The sequence below is a fragment of the Sylvia atricapilla genome, chromosome 21, assembly GCF_009819655.1.
Source record: "Sylvia atricapilla isolate bSylAtr1 chromosome 21, bSylAtr1.pri, whole genome shotgun sequence".
Lineage (NCBI taxonomy): Eukaryota > Metazoa > Chordata > Aves > Passeriformes > Sylviidae > Sylvia > Sylvia atricapilla.
Window position 1 is genome coordinate 1,023,092 of NC_089160.1, and position 19,602 is coordinate 1,042,693.

General features: G+C 59.9%; 2 protein-coding genes across 6 annotated transcripts; both read right to left on the minus strand.

The window, feature by feature from the left end:
- On the minus strand, positions 1 to 5,313 carry KLF8 (KLF transcription factor 8). 5 transcript variants are annotated; one of them, XM_066333895.1, is made up of 6 exons: positions 5,253 to 5,313; positions 1,722 to 1,895; positions 1,349 to 1,544; positions 649 to 775; positions 417 to 550; positions 1 to 244 (listed from the first exon to the last, which is right to left on the minus strand). In XM_066333895.1, the coding sequence occupies exons 1-6, from the start codon at positions 5,277 to 5,279 to the stop codon at positions 63 to 65; spliced, it is 840 nt and encodes a 279-aa protein (XP_066189992.1). In that variant the 5' UTR covers positions 5,280 to 5,313; the 3' UTR covers positions 1 to 62. The 5 variants fall into 5 exon arrangements, with proteins under 5 accessions (XP_066189992.1, XP_066189990.1, XP_066189989.1 ...); XM_066333893.1 differs by having other exon boundaries at positions 649 to 751; positions 1,349 to 1,895; XM_066333892.1 differs by having other exon boundaries at positions 1,349 to 1,895.
- A 3,195-nt stretch (positions 5,314 to 8,508) lies between these two features.
- Positions 8,509 to 19,453, minus strand: LOC136370464 (ras-related GTP-binding protein A). Its single transcript, XM_066333898.1, has 10 exons — positions 19,363 to 19,453; positions 18,886 to 18,919; positions 17,048 to 17,147; positions 15,698 to 15,764; positions 14,807 to 15,029; positions 14,286 to 14,381; positions 13,418 to 13,540; positions 10,993 to 11,084; positions 10,100 to 10,215; positions 8,509 to 8,704 (listed from the first exon to the last, which is right to left on the minus strand). Exons 2-10 carry the CDS (start codon positions 18,910 to 18,912, stop codon positions 8,607 to 8,609), a joined length of 942 nt encoding a protein of 313 aa, XP_066189995.1. The 5' UTR covers positions 18,913 to 18,919; positions 19,363 to 19,453; the 3' UTR covers positions 8,509 to 8,606.
- Positions 19,454 to 19,602: the final 149 nt, after the last annotated feature.

The following is a 19,602-nucleotide window of genomic DNA, read 5'->3' on the forward strand; positions in this document are numbered from 1 at the left end:
GCCCCGCCCCGCAGGGAGGATGGAGGGATGGAGGCAGGGGAGGCGCCGCCGGCTCCCAGCGCTCACATCATGACGTGCCGCCGGCGGTGCAGGGCCAGGTGGTCGGAGCGGGAGAAGCTGCGGTCACAGTCCGAGCAGCGGAAGGGTTTGATGCCCGTGTGCTTGCGGAAGTGCCGGGTGAGCTCGTCCGAGCGGGCGAACTTCCAGGTGCAGCCTTCCCACGTGCATTTGTAGGGCTTCTCGCCTGTGCCAGGGGAGCGCAGAGGGGTCAGCGCCGCAACGGTGAGCCCACAAACATCCCCCAGCAGAAATTCCAAACGGGAAACACCCACCCATCCCTCTGCCCAGGGCCACAGCACCACCACTCCACTCCCCCCAGCCGCTGGGGAATCCAGGGACACCAACGCCACCCCTACCTGTGTGTATCCTCCGGTGGGCTTTGAGGTGGGAGCTTTTGGTGTAGACCTTATTGCAGCCCTCGAAGTCGCACTGGTGGATGCGCCGCTTCTTCAGGTCCGGGGAATCGGCTCTGGGCCCGCGCGGCGCCGGCCTGCAGGGAGCAGGGAGAGCTGCAGCCACTGCCCTGGAGCCCGCGGGGCTTTTGGGGGGATAAAAGGCTGGGGGAGGCACGGGCAGCAGGAGACTCACTCTCTCTGGAGGTCCTGGAAAGGCGCCGGGCCGCTCTCGGAGGCGCTGTCCTCGCTGTCGCTGTTCATGTCCATGGGGTACACGGAGCCAGGGTCCATTTTCACTGGAGGGGTCCGGGAAAGGAAAGCTTTAGGGCACCAAGAGGCACGGGGTGAGCACAGAACAGAGCTATCCCCCCAAACACTCAGCGGCTCAGCCTGCTCCTGCAGCACACCCAGCACTGCCTGGCCCTCCAGAGAATCAAATCCAACCGGGCACACGGAGAGCCCCCAAAGGGAGGAAACAACTCGGGGGCACCGCTTTTAGCTGCCTGCTCCTGCCCAGAGCAGGGCAGACCCAAGCCCCTCACCCCAGATAAGGTGTGAAGCTGGGAACGTCCTGGGAAAGGGGATTGTGGGGGGCAAAGGGAGCAGCTGAGCTGAAACCAGAGCTGCTGGCAGCAGGCAACCAGTGGGAAGGGCAGGGCAGGCTGCCAGCAGCAGGATGGGTGGAGGACAGGCAGTGCCATGCCCTGTGTGTCCCTGCCCTCCTCATGTCCCCTGGGGGGCACAGGCTGGGGGCTGAGGGGCTTTGTATGAAAACAGCACATGGCGGTGGTGGGGACACTCCTCGGTGAAAAATGAGATCCCCTTTCAAGGGTGGCCCTCCACGAGGCGGGACAGACACCCTCCACCTCCCCGGACCCCAGGGTGACCCTTACCAGAGCCGGCGTTCTTGCCGTCCCCGCCGATGAGGGGCACGGTGATGGCCGTGACGCCGTCCGTGGGCACGGTGGTGTAGACGACGGGGAGAGACTGCACCACCACGGGGATGGTCTGCAGGTTGCCCATCTTGCTGGGCAGGTTGACGGAGGGGATGGTGTGGATGACGTGCAGGATCTGCTGCCCGCCGCTGCCCTGCGTGGAGGCCAGGATGGAGCCGGGTGAGAGCACAGCCGGGATGGCCGAGGTGGAGCTGAGCCCGGAGGGCGGCACGGACACGGTGCCGGCAGCGGGGAGCGGGGGAGCCACCAGCACGGGGGAAGACTGCACCGAGGCGGGGGGCGGCGGCGGCGGGGCCGAGGCCGGAGCCACCTTGGATTTATTGAGGGAGAGATCGACGGGCTCGGCCTGGGGCTGGCTGCAGTCGCTGGCCAGCAGCTCCTCGGGGGGCTCCGTCTTGATGTCGGCGAGCAGCACCGGCGGGTCGAGGGGGCCCTCAGCCAGCAGCGCCGACGAGCTCATGGCGGGCGTCGCCTTCCCCTGGCCCTGCAAGAGACCCGCAGTCCGTGAGGAGCCGGGGAAACTGAGGCACGGGGCGGGGGCGAAGGGGTTTTTTTTTTTTTTTTTTTTAACGGGCTCTCACCCAACCAACCGACCGGGGCGGCGCCTCGGGGCGGCTCCCGCGGGCCGTGGGGCCGGCCGGGGGTCGCCGGGCCGGGCACGGCGGGGCCCGCCCGGGGCCTGAGGCGGGGCCGGGCCCGCCCGTCCCTCACGGACCCGCCCGGCCCCTCCCGGCGCCGAGCCGAGGGCGGGAACCGCAGGCCCCGCCCCCCGCGCGCGCCTTTGTGCCGCCCGGCCACGCCCCCCCGCGGGAGGGGCGGGGTATGGGCGTGTCCCGCGCGAGGGGCGGTGGCGGCCCCGCCCCGCTCCTCCCCCCCCCCCCCCCCCCCCGCGCCTTAAAGGGGCCGCGCCCCCTCCCGGCCCGCGCCCCCCGGCCGGGGTCACTCACGCACGGACCCGCGGGGCTCCCACGAGTGTCCGCAGTGCCCGCGGCTGCCCCCCGCCGCCCGCAGCACCATCTCCCGGCCAGCGCCGGCCGAGGCGCGAAGGGCCCCGCGGCTCCACCTGGGCTCGGCCGCGGGTGGAGCTTCTTAAAGGGCCCGGCCCGGCCCCCGCGGGAGGCACCGGGCACGGCCCCACCCGCGGCACGGCCAGCGCTGAGCCCCCGCGGGACCGCGACGCGACCGACAGGCAAGCGGGACCCCCAAGCAAGCCCGCCGCAGCCCGCGCCGGGTGTCCCGGGGCACGCGTGGGGCCACCCGGCACGGGGGACCCGTGCCCAAACGAGCTCCCCGTCACCCGCGGCGCTGCCCCGCGTCCCCCCGGCGCTGCCCCGGGCCCCCCGCACCTACCTGCCCACGCAGGGACCGTCCCCGCCCGCGGAGCCCCCACGCACCGGCCTCGCGCGGCGGCCCCGCCCCGCCACACCCAGCGCCGCGCCCCGCGCACACGGCCCGGCCCCGCCCGGGGGCGGCGGCTCCAGCGCGGCCCCGCCACCGGCACCGGCACCGAGCCCACCCGATACCGGCACCGAGTCCTTGGTACCGAGCCCTCCCGATACCGGCACCGGGCCCGAGGCACTGGCAACCGAGCCCTCCCGATATCGGCACCGAGTCCTTGGTACCGATCCCCACCGGCACCGGGCCCGAGGTACCGGCACCGAGCCCCCCCGGCACCGGCACCGAGTCCTTGGCACCGAACTCTCCCGATACCGGCACCGGCACCGAGCGCCCCTGGCACCGGGCCCGAGTCCTTGGTACCGATCCCCCCCCGGCACCGGCACCGAGCCCACCCGATACCGGCACCGAGCCCTCCCGATACCAGCACCGGCACCGAGCCCACCCGATACCGGCACCGAGTCCTTGGTACCGAGCCCTCCCGATACCGGCACCGGGCCCGAGGCACTGGCACCGAGCCCTCCCGATATCGGCACCGAGTCCTTGGTACCGATCCCCACCGGCACCGGGCCCAAGGTACCGGCACCGAGCCGCCCCGGTACTGGCATCGAGTCCTCGGCACTGAACCCTCCCGACACCGGCACCGAGTCCTTGGTACCGAACCCCCCGGACAGCGGCACAGGCTGCTCGGCACCGGCACCGAACCCTCCCGATACCGGCACCGAGTCCTTGGCACCGAACCCTCCCGATACCGGCACCGGCACCGAACCCTCCCGGCAGCGGCACGGAGCCCCCCGCTCCCACGCGAAGCCCCGAATTCCCCGTCCCCATAAAGCCGGAGCCCCCAAAGCAGCCTCAGGGCAGGAATGCCCCCCGAATCCCCGCACACTGCCACGGACGCCCCAAAGCACACACGGAACCCCCAAACGCAGCCCCTCACCTATCGCCATGGGCTCCCCCTGATCCAGCCAGGAGCCCCCCTAAACACACCCCGAAAAGAGCCAGAGACACCCCCCCTCTGCCCAGGGCCCCTGTTCACCTGGGGACCCCCAACACACCGAGCCCCGTGCAAACACACATTACAGCCCTAAACAGAGACCCCCCATATTGAGGGGACCCCCCAACACACTCAGCCAGGGACCCCCACCCAACACCCCCATAACCAGCCCGGGACCCCCAAAACACTCCCTTCACACACTCACGACTACCCGCACCCCCAAAACACTTCCACTCTCAGGTCGGGACCCCCAAATCCAGGCACCTCCAAAACACCCCCAAGAAGGAGACACCTCTCAAACACCCCGCGCTCAGTCAGGGACCCCCCAAACACAGCCCCAGAATCTCAGAGCACGTCCTGCAGCCAGACCCCCCAAAAACCGCACCAGGGGACACCCCCAAACAGACACCCAACTGCACCTGGGGACCTCAGTGTCCCCCCCGAGCCCCCCGGGACCAGCCCCTCACACCCGGGGGTCCCCACAAACAGGCCCATTGTGGGGGGGTGATAAAGGGATGTCCCATCCTCCCCTGGGGGACCCTCCCCTACCCAAATTTGGGGGTCCCTTGTCCCTTTGGGGGTGCGGGATAGGGCAGTCAGTGAGCGGGGAGGGGGGAAAGGGGCTCGTTGTCCCCAAATTCGACAATTGCTGACCCTTCCCCCCTTCATGGGTGAACTGAACTCCTCCGTCCTCAGCCTGCGCCCCCCAAAGCCAGCCAGGCGTGTGCAGTGGGGGTTCGGGGGACCCCCCCTCAAACTCACACATCTGGGACTGTGACGCTTTATGTCCCCCAAACCTCCGGGAATCATTAGTGCTCCCCGTTTTGAGCCCTAAACAGCTTAAGGAGGGATTTGGGGTGACCTTGGGCGGGGAAGGGGAGGGTGGGGAGCCCCCCCAGGCCGCTTTGTCCCCGGCGTGTCCCCACCCCCTTCCCCCGCAGCGTATCCCCCACCCGTGGGCGTGGGGGGCCACACCCCGCCGCCGCCGCCACACCCCTGCGTGGAATTTCCTCCGCTCTCCGCCCTCGGCCGGCGGCCGCTCGGGGCACGGCGTGGGGCACGGCGGGGGCACGGCGTGGGGCTGCCGGTACGGTGGGCGCGGGGGGCTCGGAGCCCAATCGGGGTGTGGCCCTTTAAGAGCAAAGGGCGTGGGAGGGGGAGGGCAGGGCGGGGCCGCCGCCCGCTGGGACCTCCCGGCCGCGGGGGGGCGCCCTCCCCGGAAGCGCGCGCGGCGCATGAAAGGACACGGGGGGGGGGGGACACCCCACGCGCGACCCCCGCGGGAGGGGGCGAGGGGGGAGGGGAGGCCCGGGGGGGCGCGGGGTGGGCGGGACCCTCCCCCTCCATCCCTCCCCTCCCCTCCGTGCCCTCTCCCCCCGCCGCACCCCGCGCCCCCGCCCCCCCTCGGCCCCCCCCACGCGGGACCCCCGCGCCCCCGGCCCCACGCACCGTCCCCCGCGCCTCCTCCGAGCGCATCCCCGGCCGCCGCCGCCGCCGCTGCTCCCGGGGCGGTGCCGGGTGGGGCGGGGTGGGGCCCCCACGGGCGGGGAGGGGCCGCGTGGGGCGGAGCTCCCCTCCCCCACCCTCTTTTTTTTGGGGTGGGGGTGCCCCGCCCTTGAGGTGACATCATCGGCAGCCAATGGGCGGCTCCCCTCGCATCCGGCGTTGCCATGGGAACGCGCGGGATTTGGTGGACCCCCAACTTGCTCGGCCCCCCCCTCACACGGAGGGCACCCCAAAATCGGGGTGGGGGGCGCTGTGGAGGACTCAGCCCTGGGGAACTTGGGGGGCGTGGAGACCCCCCATTTGGAGCCCTGTGGTCCCCCTGCACCCCCTTCCATAGGGGCCGGGAGCACCCCCAAATCCGAGCACCCATGGGTGCCCTGGGGGGCACTGCCTGCGCCTCGCCCCCCGCAATCCCTGCCTCCAGAGCCCCCCACCACACAAGTAAGCCCCCCAAATTTGTGGGGTCCCCCCCAGCACCCGCAGTGGGGTCCCCAGGGTGGCAGGGTCCTGGCAGGGCTGGGGGACCCTCCCCAGGGGGGTCTGGGGGGTCCTCTGGCCCCTTCCTGGGGGGGTCTGGGTGAGCCCCTGGCCCGGGGTGGTCACCCTTGGGTGCCCCAAATGCAGGACCCCCAAATGCAGGACCCCCAGGCCTGACCCAGCTCGTCCCCAGCGATGGGCACTCAGGCAGCTGTCCCCTACTCACGGTGTCCCCGCCAGGGGTGACTCGAGGAGCAGGTCACCGCCACCGAGGTGGTGACCTTGGCACACAGAGCTCAGCCGGGTGTGACCCTGAACTTTGCCGAGCCACCACACCTCCGCTGGGACCAAAGCGACCTCTTTTTGGCCCAGATTCCCTTCCCGTCCTCGGGAAAGCGCCGGGGAGGCACCGGGCTGGGCTCAGGTGGGGCCCTCCCTTGGCCAACCCCCCGTGAGCGCACCCAAAGGTGCCCCCACCCCAATGTCACCGGGCTGAAGGGCACAGGTGAGCTCCCAAAAACACAGAAGAATGGGGGGAGCAGGGCAGGGTTCCCCCAAGGTCCCCTGGGTTCCCCCAAGGTCCCCTCTCCTGCTCTCCCCGGCAGCTGCACGTCCCCGAGGATGGCTTTGGGCCGGAGGGGTTGGAGCCTGGGCAGGGAATGCTGTGGATGCTCCTCACGAGGTGCCCCTGAGCCACAATTCAGCAGTGACAATCCAGCAGTGACAATTCAGCAGTGACAATTCAGGGTGACAGTTCAGGGTGACTTTGGGGAATCCACTGGTCCCAGCTGGAGAGCAGCACCACAGCCCCGTGTACATCCCCCCAGCAGCTCCAGGGGACAATTCTGTGCCACTAAGGAGGAAAAACAAATGGAAGCATCCCCAGGGAGACCCTCGGGAATTGTTACACGGCTCATCCTGGGGGAACCAGCCTGGGGCTGAGCCCACTGGAGCCATCTGTGCTCCAAGGCAAGAACGGGATGGTCCAAACCCCTGGAGGCAGCTCCAAGAGAACCACAGGGAGCCCAGGGACTCATCCCTGAGAGCCCACAGCGGCTCCAAGGGGAAAGGAACTGGGCCAAGGGGGGATTTATTCAGGATCTCAGTGACACACGGCATCGAGTTTCTCCTCATCCCAAGGTCAAGTGCTGAAGGAAAAGGCTGGATCACGGCCCCCTCATCCAGGTTTGGGATGATGTTTGTGTGAGAAACATCTGGAGCAGGCATCAATTTTTTTTTATTTATTTTTTTTCATTTTTTTTTTCCTGAGGGCAGGAGCTGCCAGAGAAAGTGGGAAGAGTTTTCCAGAAGGTGGGATGAGCGTGCTGATCTCCCAAACGTCCCTGCTTGGAATGGAAGGAGGCAGAGGAGCCACCCACATCCCTCCCCTAAAGGCCTTGGGAAGGGACAAGGGACACAGCTCAGTGCCACCAGAGCAGGTGTTTGTCACGAGCTGTCCCTCAGTGAGCACACTGCCACCTTGGCCACAGCAGGACCAGGCCGATTCCCAAAGAGCCCCCGGGTCCCTGCACTTCAGGAAAAGGGGTTTGAAGTGGGAGAACCACAGAACTTCACCTCAATCCCCACTGGGTCACTGCCCCGGGAGGCTCCAGCTCAGCCAGGATTTGGCTCCTGACAGCTCTGGCTCCCTCACAGCCCTTTGTCACCTGTCCCCACGCCACATTCCCCCCTGGACACCGTCCCACTTCCATGTGCTGTGGTTTAATGCCCAAGGAAATCCAGTGGCCACTCGTGTCCCCGCTGTCCCTCCTGCCCAGCAGGTGCCCCAATCCCCAGGGCCTGAGGCCTCTCCTGCTCTCCTGGAGCCCTTCCCAGCAGGATGGGACATTCCAGAGCCTTCGGTGCCTCCAGCAGCCTCCAGCTCCGAGGGCTGGGCTGTGGGAAGGAAGCTGTGCCATTCCCAGCAGGGTCTGACCCCAGCCGTGGGGGAACTGTGGTTGTGTCAGGGCTCCTTCCCCCATCCCCACTCCAGGTATCCCACAGCACATCCCACAAACGCCACCTCTGCCATCCACAGCTTGGGAACAGCTCCTCTCCCTCGGGGATGATTCCTGTGGGATGGGTGGGCAGTGCCAGACACCAGTGCAGAATTCCAGGAGGATGGAGCAGCCCTGGCAGCTTCTCTGCATTGCCCCCAAGTTCTGTGGCCCTTTCAGCTCCTCCTCACCCCGGCGGATTTCTGCCCTCCCAGTGGGTGTGTGGGCAGGGATACAGGGAAGAGCTGGCACCACACCCTTTTTTACACAGCAATTTGATGCAGCAAGAGAGAAAAAAAGGGAGGGAGATGCTGCCCAGCGATTCCCAGTGAAACTTTAGAATGGCTTTCAGCCAAATCTTCCCCAAAACCAACGCAGCTCCTACAGCTCTGCTTCCCAAAGCTGCCCCGGGGTCGGGGAGAAAGCAAACCCACTTTGCAAAGCTCTTGGATCTGAAACCCCTGGTAGCAAAAAAATTTATTTCCATGACCAAAGACGAGGAGAATTTTATAAACTTCTTCTAGCAACCATCCAAAGAACCAGTAAATACCCCACCACCCGGCAGCTCTGCCACACCCCGTGTGGGCACATCATCACCTGAACTGCCTCCTTCCCCACCCTCCCGAGCCAGGGAATTCCAGGGAAGGCTGCAGCAGATCCAACCAGCCTCCAGCTCTAGTGTCCAAACGTGATCAGGAGAAAAAAAAAAACAAGCAGCACACTCATTCCAAAGCCCAACAAAGACATGGACAGTGTTAGATCCTCCTCAAAAAGAAGCAGTCCCGATGTGTTTTCTCTCCCCCCAAAGGCCCAGTGGCTGGGATCAGCGCATGAGCAGGCTGTGCTTTGGTCCATCCACCCTCTCCAGCTTCTCAAAGTGCTTCCTGGCGTTCCGGATGTTGATCAGCGTGGCTGCGGAAGCTGCGACGGGAAAAGGGACACGGGAGATAAAAACGAAGTTCAAAAAGGGTGAGAATCACCACGTCCTCAGGGCTGCCTGGCTTCAACAGCTCTGCCTGCAGGCTCTGGGTGCACCCTGCTGCTCCCCAAGGTGGGCAAAATCCACACTGGGGTGGGTTACATTTAGGGTGGGAAGGGCTGGCTAAAATTTCGTGTGGGATGGTCTGGGTAAAATTCAACAGGGGAAGATCTGGGCAGAATTTCATGTGGGGATGGGTAAAAATTCAGCATGGGAAGATCTGGGTAAAATTTCGTGTGGGGATGGTTTAAAATTCAGCATAGGAAGATCTAGGCAGAATTTCATGTAGGGATGGGTAAAAAATTAAGCATGAGAAGATCTGGGTAAAATTTCATGTGGGATGGGTAAAAATTCAGCATAGAAAGATCTGGGTAAAATTTCATGTGGGATGGTCTAGGCAGAATTCAATAGGGGAAGATCTGGGTAAAATTTCCTGTGGGGATGGTTTAAAATTCAGCATAGGAAGATCTAGGCAGAATTTCATGTAGGGATGGGTAAAAAATTAAGCATGAGAAGATCTAGGTAAAATTTCATGTGGGATGGGTAAAAATTCAGCATGGGAAGGGAAGATCTGGGCAAAATTTCGTGTGGGGATGGGTAAAAATTCAGCATGGGAAGATCTGGGCAGAATTCAGCACGGAATGGTCTGAGCAAAGTTTGATGTGGGAAGGCCTGGGCAAATTGAATGTAGGATGGTCAGGGCTGTTGGCAGATCCCAGAAGAAGATGAGGAAAAGCCTCTCCCAGGAGAGCTGCTCCCCAGCCCAGAGACACTCACTCCCAGGGATCCCACACTGTCCCTGAGTCCCCAAGTGAGGAGGGCAGGGAAAGCAGAGCAGCAGCCCCGAGGAGCAGTGTCCCTGCAGCTCCCAGCAGCAATTCCAAGGGCTGTGTAAACAGGGATCTGCTCCCAGGGGCTGCAGGCTGCCACTGCTGCAGCTCCTCCTTGGGATAAATAGATGATGCTAAAATTAGCCTGTCCACCCGAGACAGCCAGAGCAACACCCAGACATGAGCCAGCTCTGCTTCCTCCCCAAAAATCACCGGGGCTGCCAGCTCCCAGCTGCCCAAAATAGGTTTTAGGCACAACCTGCTCAGCCAGGTCTGGTTTTGTGGCTCCCTGTGACAGCAGCAGCTCTGCTGTGCCACCACTTCTGCAGAGTCCTGCTCACCCTCAACCCCTTCTCTCTTCATTGCAATTAGTTCTGTAATTAAAAATTCATTTTCCAAAAGAAACACGGTTTAAAGTGGACTAATTTAACTTTTTTCCTGAGGTTTTTCTGTTTTGTTTTGGGGTGTTTTTTTGTCCCAAGCAGGTTTCTCTTGGCTCTGACTTACGTATGGAGGGGTCTGACATGACCACCATCACGTAGGTGTTGGATGTGAAAATGTCAATGAAAGCAGCAAAGTTGGAGTTCCTGACCTCCATGCTCTGGAAAGAAGCTGCCAGCTTACTGAAAAACAAGGAAATAAAAAAGAGTGAATGAAGAGCCCTTGTGGCCACACAAATCCCTGCCCTGAGCTGCTGGGAACAAGGAGGAGCTGGAATTCCCACTTGGCAAGGTGTGGTTACAACAGGCTTGGTTTGAAAGGCAAAATTCCTCAGCTTTGGGCCAAATGAGAACAATATCAGCTGATTGTGTATTAAATGAAGGAAATTCCAGACACAACCCTCCTGACCAGGCCTGGTCCCCATGGATGCCAGGGCTCAGCCATTCCCAGCTGGACACTCCGGATGAGCAGCAGAAATAAGCATAAAATGGGAATACCTGGAGAGCACATCCAACATCTGTAAACTCCCCAGAAACTTCTCCTTCCTATCCAGCTCCACACCCCCTCAGGATTAACCTGACTGTGGAGCCTGGGGGCTGTGCAAAGCCAAGCTTCCCACTTTTCCACTGAAAACAGGGATAAAGAGTGTCTCCAAGCCATGTCCTCCCCAGCCAGCCTGAGGGCCTGGCCTGGAGCAGAGCTCTCCAGCTGCCACTTCCAGTTTCCAACAGAAACACCTTTGATCAGCTGAGCCCTGGAATTCCTCTGCCTTGGTCCAGAAGGAGGCCTGGAATAAACCAGCACCAAACCCCTCCCACCGTGAGTTAAATGAACATTTAATGATTTATGTCCCAGCAATACTCCACCCTGGCACTGCAGCTGCTGAGGAGTCAAACTGGGATTGTCTGGAAGAAGCTGGAGCAGGCCTGATGTCCCCAGTGCTGATGGGAGCAGCTCACCTGCAGCTCAGCTTGAACTGTTTGATGATGTTGCTGATCTTCTCGAACCTGTGCACGTCCCGCTGCTCCTTGCACTGATAGTGGGAAATCACCTGGGGAAGGGGCACACACAGTCAGGGATCCCAGCACAGCTCTCCCACAGCAGTGCTGGGAATGGCTGGGGAGCAGGGCAGGGATTCCCTCGGCCTTTGGCTGACTGGACCTTGGGAAGAGTTTACAGCGATGTTTTATTTATCTTTATTTGTCTTTACAGCAATTCCCGTCGGGTTTTCTTTCATGGAGAAACTCAGTGACAGCATCAGCACACAAAAAAGGATGGCACAGATCTGCCACCACTGTCCCCTGAGGGCTGAAGGCTTCACCTCAGCAGCAATTTAAATCTTGATCCAAAAACAGGTGGAAACAGAGGGGAAAAAAATGTGTCCATCACCTCAGGAATGAGCCGAGTGCTGTGACAGATTTCCCTCCTAAGGTGCTGCTGGGATGTTCCCATTTGCAGTGATCCCAAAGCCAAATCCAGCTCTTCCTCCCTGAGCAAAGCAGCCTGAGGGCAGCTGGTTCCTGGGGAATTCCTTCTCTCAGTGGGAGCAGAGGGAGCTCAGAGCAGTTCTCTCCTTCTCCTCCCCAGAGATGCAGCAGCCAGGAGCAGCCCTGAGTGTCTGGATGCCAACCCCCAGAGGAACTGGAGGGTTTTAGGAATCCTTGGAAACATCCCCATAAGCATTCCCATCGAGCTGGTGACCCCCAGCCCTTTATTCCTCACACCACAGGGAGTGAGAGCTGCATTCCCTGCCCAAAACAGCTGCACCCCACAGAAAACCCGACAGGAATCTCTTCCAAACCTCAGGCCAGCTGCTTTGAGCCGCTCACAATTCCAAAATCAGCTCCCACTGGATGTATCAGGAGCCCTTGCACAGGGATGTGAAACTGCTCTATGCAGGGAGTCACATTCAACACGTTTTTTAGGGTTTTTTTCCCTTAATTACCATAAACCCAACACTTTTTAAACCTGCTCAATAACTCCCACAAGCACAGCTTTAGCCACATTCACATGTTCAATTTCCTTCCTAAACCTCCCAGATGAGGGTGGTTTTTTTTTTCACTAGAATTTAAACAAAATTCCAGAATAACATTTCAGAGTAAGATCTCCCAAGGAGATTTTCACAGGACGATTTCCCTTCAAGAGAAAAGAGCCTTGGGAATGGTTAAATACATGACAAAAAAAGGAGAGGAGTTTTTTTAAAAAGTCACCATTGTGCTTGAATTAAGCACAGAATTTTTGCAGCAAAGATAATTTCTTTCAGTTAAAAATGTCCTTGTAACAATCATACTGTCACACACCCCAAGATGGAACTATTTATTATCTCCAAAAGGTCAAAAAGCAGAACTTGCCAGGCATGGCAAGTGTTTGTTTCTGATAGTTTAAGGAGGAAGAAAAGTCATGGCTCCTTTCCCAAATTCCCTCTATCAGTTCCAAATCACCAGCAAAGAAAACACTCCAAAAAAAAAAAAATTCAAATATTTCCTCCAGCTCAGCAAGAGTTTGGTGCAAAGTGTGAAGAGCCCAGCCCAGCAAACAGGAACGTGGACAAGCACCAAGGGTGGTTTTCTCCAGCACCTTTGCAGAGGGATTGGCAGCACAAGGACCTGGAAGAGCACCACAATCCCATGGCTGATCCTCCATCCATGCTCTGGATTTGCAAAACACCAAAAATCAGAAGAAATCAGGGCCAGCTCCAATGGCCCAGGGGGAGGAAGTGAAAAGGTTTGGTTTTGAAGCTACAAAAGGCTCCTGAGCAGAGAGGGATTCTTGAGCAGTCCCACCACAATGGGGACATGAAACACCCTCAGAACCTGCAAGAGGAAACCCCAACCAAACCTCAGCTCAGCTGCTGCAGGGGGGAGTTTTGGGATGGTTCCTGTGGCCCACAGGGTTCCAGTGGCTGCTTTCAGAACCCAAGGCCTGGATCAGGGAATTCTGCACTGGGACTGGCACCTCCCAACCTCCATGGAATCCCACCATGGGTTGGGTTGGAAGGACCTCAAAGCTCATCCAGTTCCAACCTGACACCTTCCACTGTCCCAGGCTGCTCCAAACCCCATCCCAACCTGGCCTGGGGCACTGCCAGGGATCCAGGGACACCCACAGCTGCTCTGGGAATTCCAGCCCAGTCCCTGCCCACCCTCACAGCCAGGAATTCCTGCCCAACATCCCACCCATCCATTCCCTGTGTCCTGTCCCTCTGTCCCTTGTCCCCAGCCCCTCTCCAGCTCTCCTGGAGCCCCTTAGGCCTGGCAGGGGCTCGGAGCTCTCCCTGGATCCATCTCCTCCCCAGGTGAGCATCTCCAGCTCTCCCAGCCTGGCCCCAGAGCAGAGGGGAGGGAAAGAGAGGCTCCATCCAGGGAATCCATCCCAGGAACTCACCAGGAACGTGGCTCTCTCAAACAGCAGCACCTCGTCTGCCTCGATGATCTGAGCAAAGTTCCTCAGGTTCATCTCCAGCTGCTGCACGTTGGGGATCAGCTGATACACAATGCTGGACCAGGCCTGGGCATGGAGACACAGGAAGGGCCCATCAGCTCCTCCTCCTCAGCCTCTGGTGGGAAATGTGCTCCCAGAGGGATTTTTGGCACTTCTGGGTGCTGACAGCCTGGGCAAGGCTAAGAAGTTTCTCCCCCTTTCATGCCAGATCCCAGAAGGAGGCCAGACCTGGGGAAAGCCTTCCCTGGCTCCAGTTTTCTCCAGCAGGCAGAGAAACTACAGTGCTGCTGAACAGAATTAAATCATCCCTGGTTTAAGTTGGGAACTCTTCTGTCTCCTTCTCCCACTTGAGTTTCCAGAGATTTTAAATCCTGAACATGGTCAGCACGCAGATGGACACTTGGCAGCTCACCCCTGCTCCAAACCAAGTTCCACCTTATCCCAGCAGGCCAGGAACAAGCCCAGGAGGATCTGGGGGTGCTGGGATCAACATCTGTGCTCATCCACACCGGGATTTTCCAAGCTCAGCCTCCCCTCCCTGCCCAGCTGCTGACCCAGGAGTGGGGCAGTGCCCAAGCTCACCCTTCCCAAGAGCCAGGGGGATTTTTGTGATGCCTGTCTGCCAAGTTCCTGAGATTTACCACACCCTCCTGACTTTTTTTAATTCATTAATTAAACCCAAGATTAATTTGGGTTTAACTAACACCCTGCAGAAGCTGCTGCTGCAGAGCTGAACACACCAGCAGCAGCTCCAGGGATGCTGCTCTTGCTCCAAGGGGGAGGGCAGGTGTGGAGAGGAAGCTGCACCAACCTTGTAGAGTGTCTCATCCCAGATGGAAGTTCTGAAACAAACACATTCCAAGGGCCGGGAAAGGCGCTTCAGGTCTTCCTCACGCTCCTTAAAGATCTGGGGAACAAACAGAGTTTAGGGATGGAGTGTAGATGTTCCTGCCCCTGCTGTGGGTGCTGTATGACTTATGGGATGAGTTTCACATGGATCTCTCTGGGATACAGCAGGGGACTGGGCAGGAACCCCCCCAGGGAGCAGCAGGGCCAGGGATGCCTTGCTGCAGGATCCCAAAATCGTTTGGGTTGGAAGGAGCCAAGGCGTGCTGGGAGCTCTGGAACCAGGCAGGAAAAGCTCCTTTTGTCCCTAAAAACCACCACTGCTGCTCTCCACTGGATTCCAGGATGACACACTTTGACAAAAGGCAGGAAAAGCTCTGAGAACATCTGAGAAAGCCTTCGAGGAACACCCCGAGGGGGCTGCCTTTGAGGCGTGACCCCTGTGGCACCAGGGATGCATTTCCATGGCAACTGCCAGCTCCTCACCAGATCCCGCTGGTCCTCCTGCACCAAGTCCATCTTGTGCACCAGGCAGAAGATCTTGGCATCGGGGGAGTTCTGGAGAATGGCCTCCAGGCAGGACTGGTAGTAGTGCATGTCCTTCTCCAGCTCCCTGCTCTCCACGTCGAACACGTAGATCAGCACCTCCACGTTGCGGAAGATGTTGTCCCTCTGGCTGGTGAAGTAGTTCTCCATGAAGGTGTCCTGGCTGAGGGAGCAGAGCAGGAGAGCTCAGGAGATCCCCCCTTTAGGGCAGCTCCTGCCTGGCACGCTGGGGCTGTGGGAAATGATTCCTGCCAGGGGGGTAAGGCTGGGATTTGGAATTGCAGCTCCCACTCAGGGGGTCAGTGCAATGCCCTGAGCATTCCCCAAGGACAGCTGGATGCTCCTGGAGAGCCCCACAGGAAGCTGAAGCTTTCCTCAGGTCCTGCTGCTTCTGGCCCCAGGCTGCCTTTAAGGAGCTGTTTGTGAAAGCCCACAGCAGCAGGAACAGGTGAAACGTGACCCAAAGCATCAGTTCAGCCTTAAATCCCAGGATTTAAACCTCCTTTAACTCTGAAACTTTACTCTGAAACTCTTAAACTTTAAAGGAGTTAAATCTCCTTTAACTCCGGCTGAACGTGGCTGAGATGATTCAGAGGCCATGGAGCTGAGGAGGGGACAGCATTCCTTGAAAAAAGCTGCTCCAGGAGCCACAGGATCAACCTCTCTGCACAAATCCCACCTGGATGGAGCTGGAGCTGAGCAATTCCAGCAGCTCAGGACAGCAGCAGAAGGATCATTCCCTCAGGGGGAGGAGAGTCCATTCTGCTCCAGCCCTGACTCCCCACAGCCTCCCCCAGAGGCTGGAAAAGGCCAGGAATGAGCAGTACCTACCCTCCACAGTCCCACAGGTTCAACACCAGGTTTCCCAGGAATCGAACGTGGGAATGCTCCACGTCAACTGCAAAGAGACAGCAGGAGTTCACTGACTGCACCACACAGCCAGGGCAGAGCCTGGGCAGCCAAAAACCGTGGAAATCAGCATAAAATCATGGGATGGTGTGGGTTGGAAGGGATTAAAACCCTCATCCCTGCCACCCTCCACTATCCCAGGTTGCTCCAAGCCCCACTCAGCCTGGCCTTGGACACTTCCAGGGATGGGCATTCCTCCCAAAGCAGCCCCAGCTTGGAAAATCCCACCAAAACACCTTTTCCCAGAGGAATTCAGGCCTCCCTGCCCGTGACTCTCCTGAGGAGTGCAGCAAGTGCTCCCCTTCAATCCCACATTCCCTGATCCCTGGGGTACTGCAGGAATGACTCTGCAGGGCTCTAAGCCAGCCCTAACAAAATAAACCGGCAACAAAGGGAATGTAAACTCCAGGGAGAGGCCAAATTTATGACAAAGAGGGAATTTACACCAATCCCTGAGGTTAAATCCTCACAGGCCCTTCCCAGGGAGAAACACCAGATCCCAACAACTGATCCCCCTCTTCCAGAGGAATCACATCTTGCTCTTTCCCAAACAAAGGCTTTGGGAAGGGAAAAAAAGGAGGGAATTCACTACATCCAGTGCCTCATTCTGCCAAAACCATGGGGGCGCTGCAGGATCCCTGTGCTGGAGATGCCTGGATACAGCAGGAATGCTCTACCAGCACAGAGGAGGCTCTGACAGCTGTAACTGCACCAAAGGCTGCTCCCTGATCCCAAAAAAAGGGGAGTTGGGATAAAATTGAATAATAAAGCAGCAGAGGCTGCTCCCTAATCCCCAGAAAAGGGGAGTTAGGGATAAAATTGAATAATAAAGCAGCAGAGGCTGCTCCCTGATCCCCAAAAAAAGAGGAGCTAGGGATAAAATTGAATAATAAAGCAGCAGAGGCTGCTCCCTGATCCCCAAAAAAAGGGGAGTTAGGGATAAAATTGAATAATAAAGCAGCAGAGGCTGCTCCCTGATCCCCAAAAAAAGGGGAATTAGGGATAAAATTGAATAATAAAGCAGCAGAGGCTGCTCCTTGATCCCAAAAAAACACGCAGTTAAGGATAAGAGCTGAACAATAAAACAACAACAGCGCTGCCTTTCCCTTCCCTCCACTTCCTGCTGTCCCGGGCTGATCCCGGCGGGGTGTGGCAGCTGGGAGGACCTGCAGGGACACACCCGACCCCGGGATGGCTGCAGGGAAGGGCCCAGCCCTTCTAAGGAGGGGGTTGGAGCGCTGGGATGCGGGAATGGGGCCGGGAATTCCGTACTCGTGGCCCCCAGGCGCCGCGTGTCCCGGGCGATGTAGTTGGCAAAGATAATGGATCTCATGCTGGTCTTCCCAGACCCACTTTTACCCATCAGCAGCACCTGCAGAGAGGGGAAAGAAGGAAAAATGAGTTCCCACAGGACACTGAGCCCTTCCTGGCTCCCTCGAGCTGCCATCTCACTGCCAAAGCCACTAAACACGGGACTGGCACGTTCCAGCTGGGAATGCACCAGGAGAGAGGAGCAGGGGGGAAGCAGGACAGACATCCCTGGTGTCCTTGGGCCATGGTCATCCCACCTCCCTGCTGGTCACTTTTCTCAGAAAACATGGACAGCACTTGGGAAAAGCAGGAGCTGCCTCCCCATTCCCAGCCTCTCCCACCTGATGGCTTTGGTGGCACCAAAGGATTTTAAAGATGAGGAAGAGCTTTGTCTCAACTCCTCCAGACCAGAAACAACCCCTCACCTCCTGGTTTTCCACCCCAACAACTCTGTCCTAACCAGCCAGGGTTGAGAGGAGAAGATTTAAAAATCTTCTGATATGCTCTTCCCACAACATGACTGGTTTTCTTTTCTCCAAATACCAGGGACATTCCCCAGTTTCAGGTGCCAGAAGACCAAAAAAAATGAAAAGCAGATGAGACAGGCCAGGTCAAGGTCCCCAGAGCAAGGGAGACTCTTTCTGGCTCCACTGCTGCCTGTGCAGAGGAGACTCTTGGCTCCATGATGTCCCATCCCTGCAGACCTCAGAGGAAAGAAGAGGCAGCCACAAAATAGGGAATGCTGGGGGTGGGGATGAGGGGAGACAGTCACACCAGAGACAGTCACACCAGGCAGGGCTTTACATTGTGATCTAAAAATAAAAATTAAACAAAACAAACCCCTCGGTGGCAGCCAACACAGCCCTGCTCACAAAACCCAGCTGTTGTTAAACAAGTTCCACTTCCAAATGCAGCTTTTGGCAGCAGCCCTGCAAGTCTCCCAATCCAGGAGGGATTTCAGGAGAGAAGCCCAGGCAGCGCCAGCCCAGCCTCACCCTGCAGCAGCAGGGCAGGAGCTGCCACAGCCTTGGGACAAACCCCAGGCAGAATTGCCCATTCCTGTGTGCTCAGCTCATTCCTGCAGCAGCTCCAGGCTGGGAGCACCCTGGCCACAGGGAAGGTGCCCACAGGCTCCAGGATTTGGCAGCAAGGAGTGTTCCTGGCTGTTCCAGGATGCTGCCCTGTCCTCTCCTGTCCCCTGAGCTGATCCCAAGCTCTTATTTCACAGCACCAGCACAAAACCCCAAGCAGAAACTCAATGCCACTCTGAGGCACGGCCCGAAGCAGCCCCAATTCCCAAAGTTTGGGCTGCAGGGGCCTTGCAAAGGGCTCAGACAGCAGCAGGGAGAGCCAGGCAGGGCACCCAACCCCACCTCACCACGGAAAAGCAGCCAGATATTCCTTTAAGAGCTCTGGATGTGCTCCTGGAATACACCCACAACTCCCAGAGCTGCTGCTCCTTTCCCCACGTGTTAAATTTCATCCTCCTGGGAGGAATCTGGGGCTCTGGGGACACCTCGGGAGGGTGTCCCAGGGACAGGGAAAGCCTCGGAGCACTCCTCCTCCCCGAGCAGGGGCTGTGCACACCGGCTTTTGCAGAGGGTTTTGCAACAGGCAACTGCCGGGGAAAGCTGTGCAGGAACCCAGCCCACGCCCAGGCCAGGATTAAAGCCGGGTTTAATGCCTGGAACCTCCAGCAGAGGCTTCCGAGGCACCCAGCCTGAGGGATGGATACAACAAACGGCGCTCCTGGATGGGGACGGCAAAGGAAAACACGGGCTCCTCCTGCCTGTCCTTACCTTCTTCTTCATGGCTGTGCTTGGCATCACACACCTGCCAAGAGAAGCCCACCTTGGAGCGCAGCTTTCCACACGCCCAGGCTCCGCTCCCCAACCCAGATCTCAACGCCAATCCCAACCCCGATCTCAATGCCAATCCCGATCCCAATGCCATTCCCGGGACCGGGGAAGCGCTGACACAGCCCCAGCCGCCCTCCCCCTGCTCTGGGCCATAGGGAACTGCTGCTGCTCCCGAAATCACCCGGCCCCGTGCGATGGCGGGGGTACCTCGGCAGCCCCTTCTCCCGGGATGTCCTTCCATTCCCCCAGAATTCCCGCAGCCCTTCCCCAGCACTCCCCCAGGAATTCCCATAGCCCCTTCCCCAGGATCTCCCCAGGAATTCCCGCAGCCCTTCCCCAGCATTTCCCCAGGAATTCCCGCAGCCTCCCCCGGCCCCACCGGGCCCGGCAGCTGGGGGCCGGGCCGCGCCCCGGTACCTGCGGCGGCGATGGGCGGCTGGGAGCCGGCTCGGGGGGCGCCGCCGGCGGGAGCCCGGGCGGCTCGGGGCGGTCGGGGGGCGATGGCCGCTGGCGGTGCCCGGCGCCGGGGCCTGTCCCGGGGCTGTGGCGGTGCCCGGGGCCGGGCCTGTCCCGGGGCTGTCCCGGGGCTGTGGCGGTGCCCGGGGCCGGGCCTGTCCCGGGCCTGTCCCGGGGCTGTGGCGGTGCCCGGGGCCGGGG

Excerpts from the sequence above, each read along its gene's own strand:
- KLF8 (XM_066333892.1), bottom strand. The coding sequence starts at position 5,279 with ATGCGCTCGGAGGAGGCGCGGGGGACG. Across the intron at positions 1,896-5,252 it reads CGGAGGAGGCGCGGGGGACG|GGCCAGGGGAAGGCGACGCC; the intron begins GTGCGTGGGGCC and ends GGTCTCTTGCAG. Across the intron at positions 776-1,348 it reads CGGCAAGAACGCCGGCTCTG|CTTTCCTTTCCCGGACCCCT; the intron begins GTAAGGGTCACC and ends GGTGCCCTAAAG.
- LOC136370464 (XM_066333898.1), bottom strand. The coding sequence starts at position 18,912 with ATGCCAAGCACAGCCATGAAGAAGAAG. Across the intron at positions 17,148-18,885 it reads GCACAGCCATGAAGAAGAAG|GTGCTGCTGATGGGTAAAAG; the intron begins GTAAGGACAGGC and ends CCCTCTCTGCAG. Across the intron at positions 8,705-10,099 it reads CATGTCAGACCCCTCCATAC|CTTCCGCAGCCACGCTGATC; the intron begins GTAAGTCAGAGC and ends TTCCCGTCGCAG.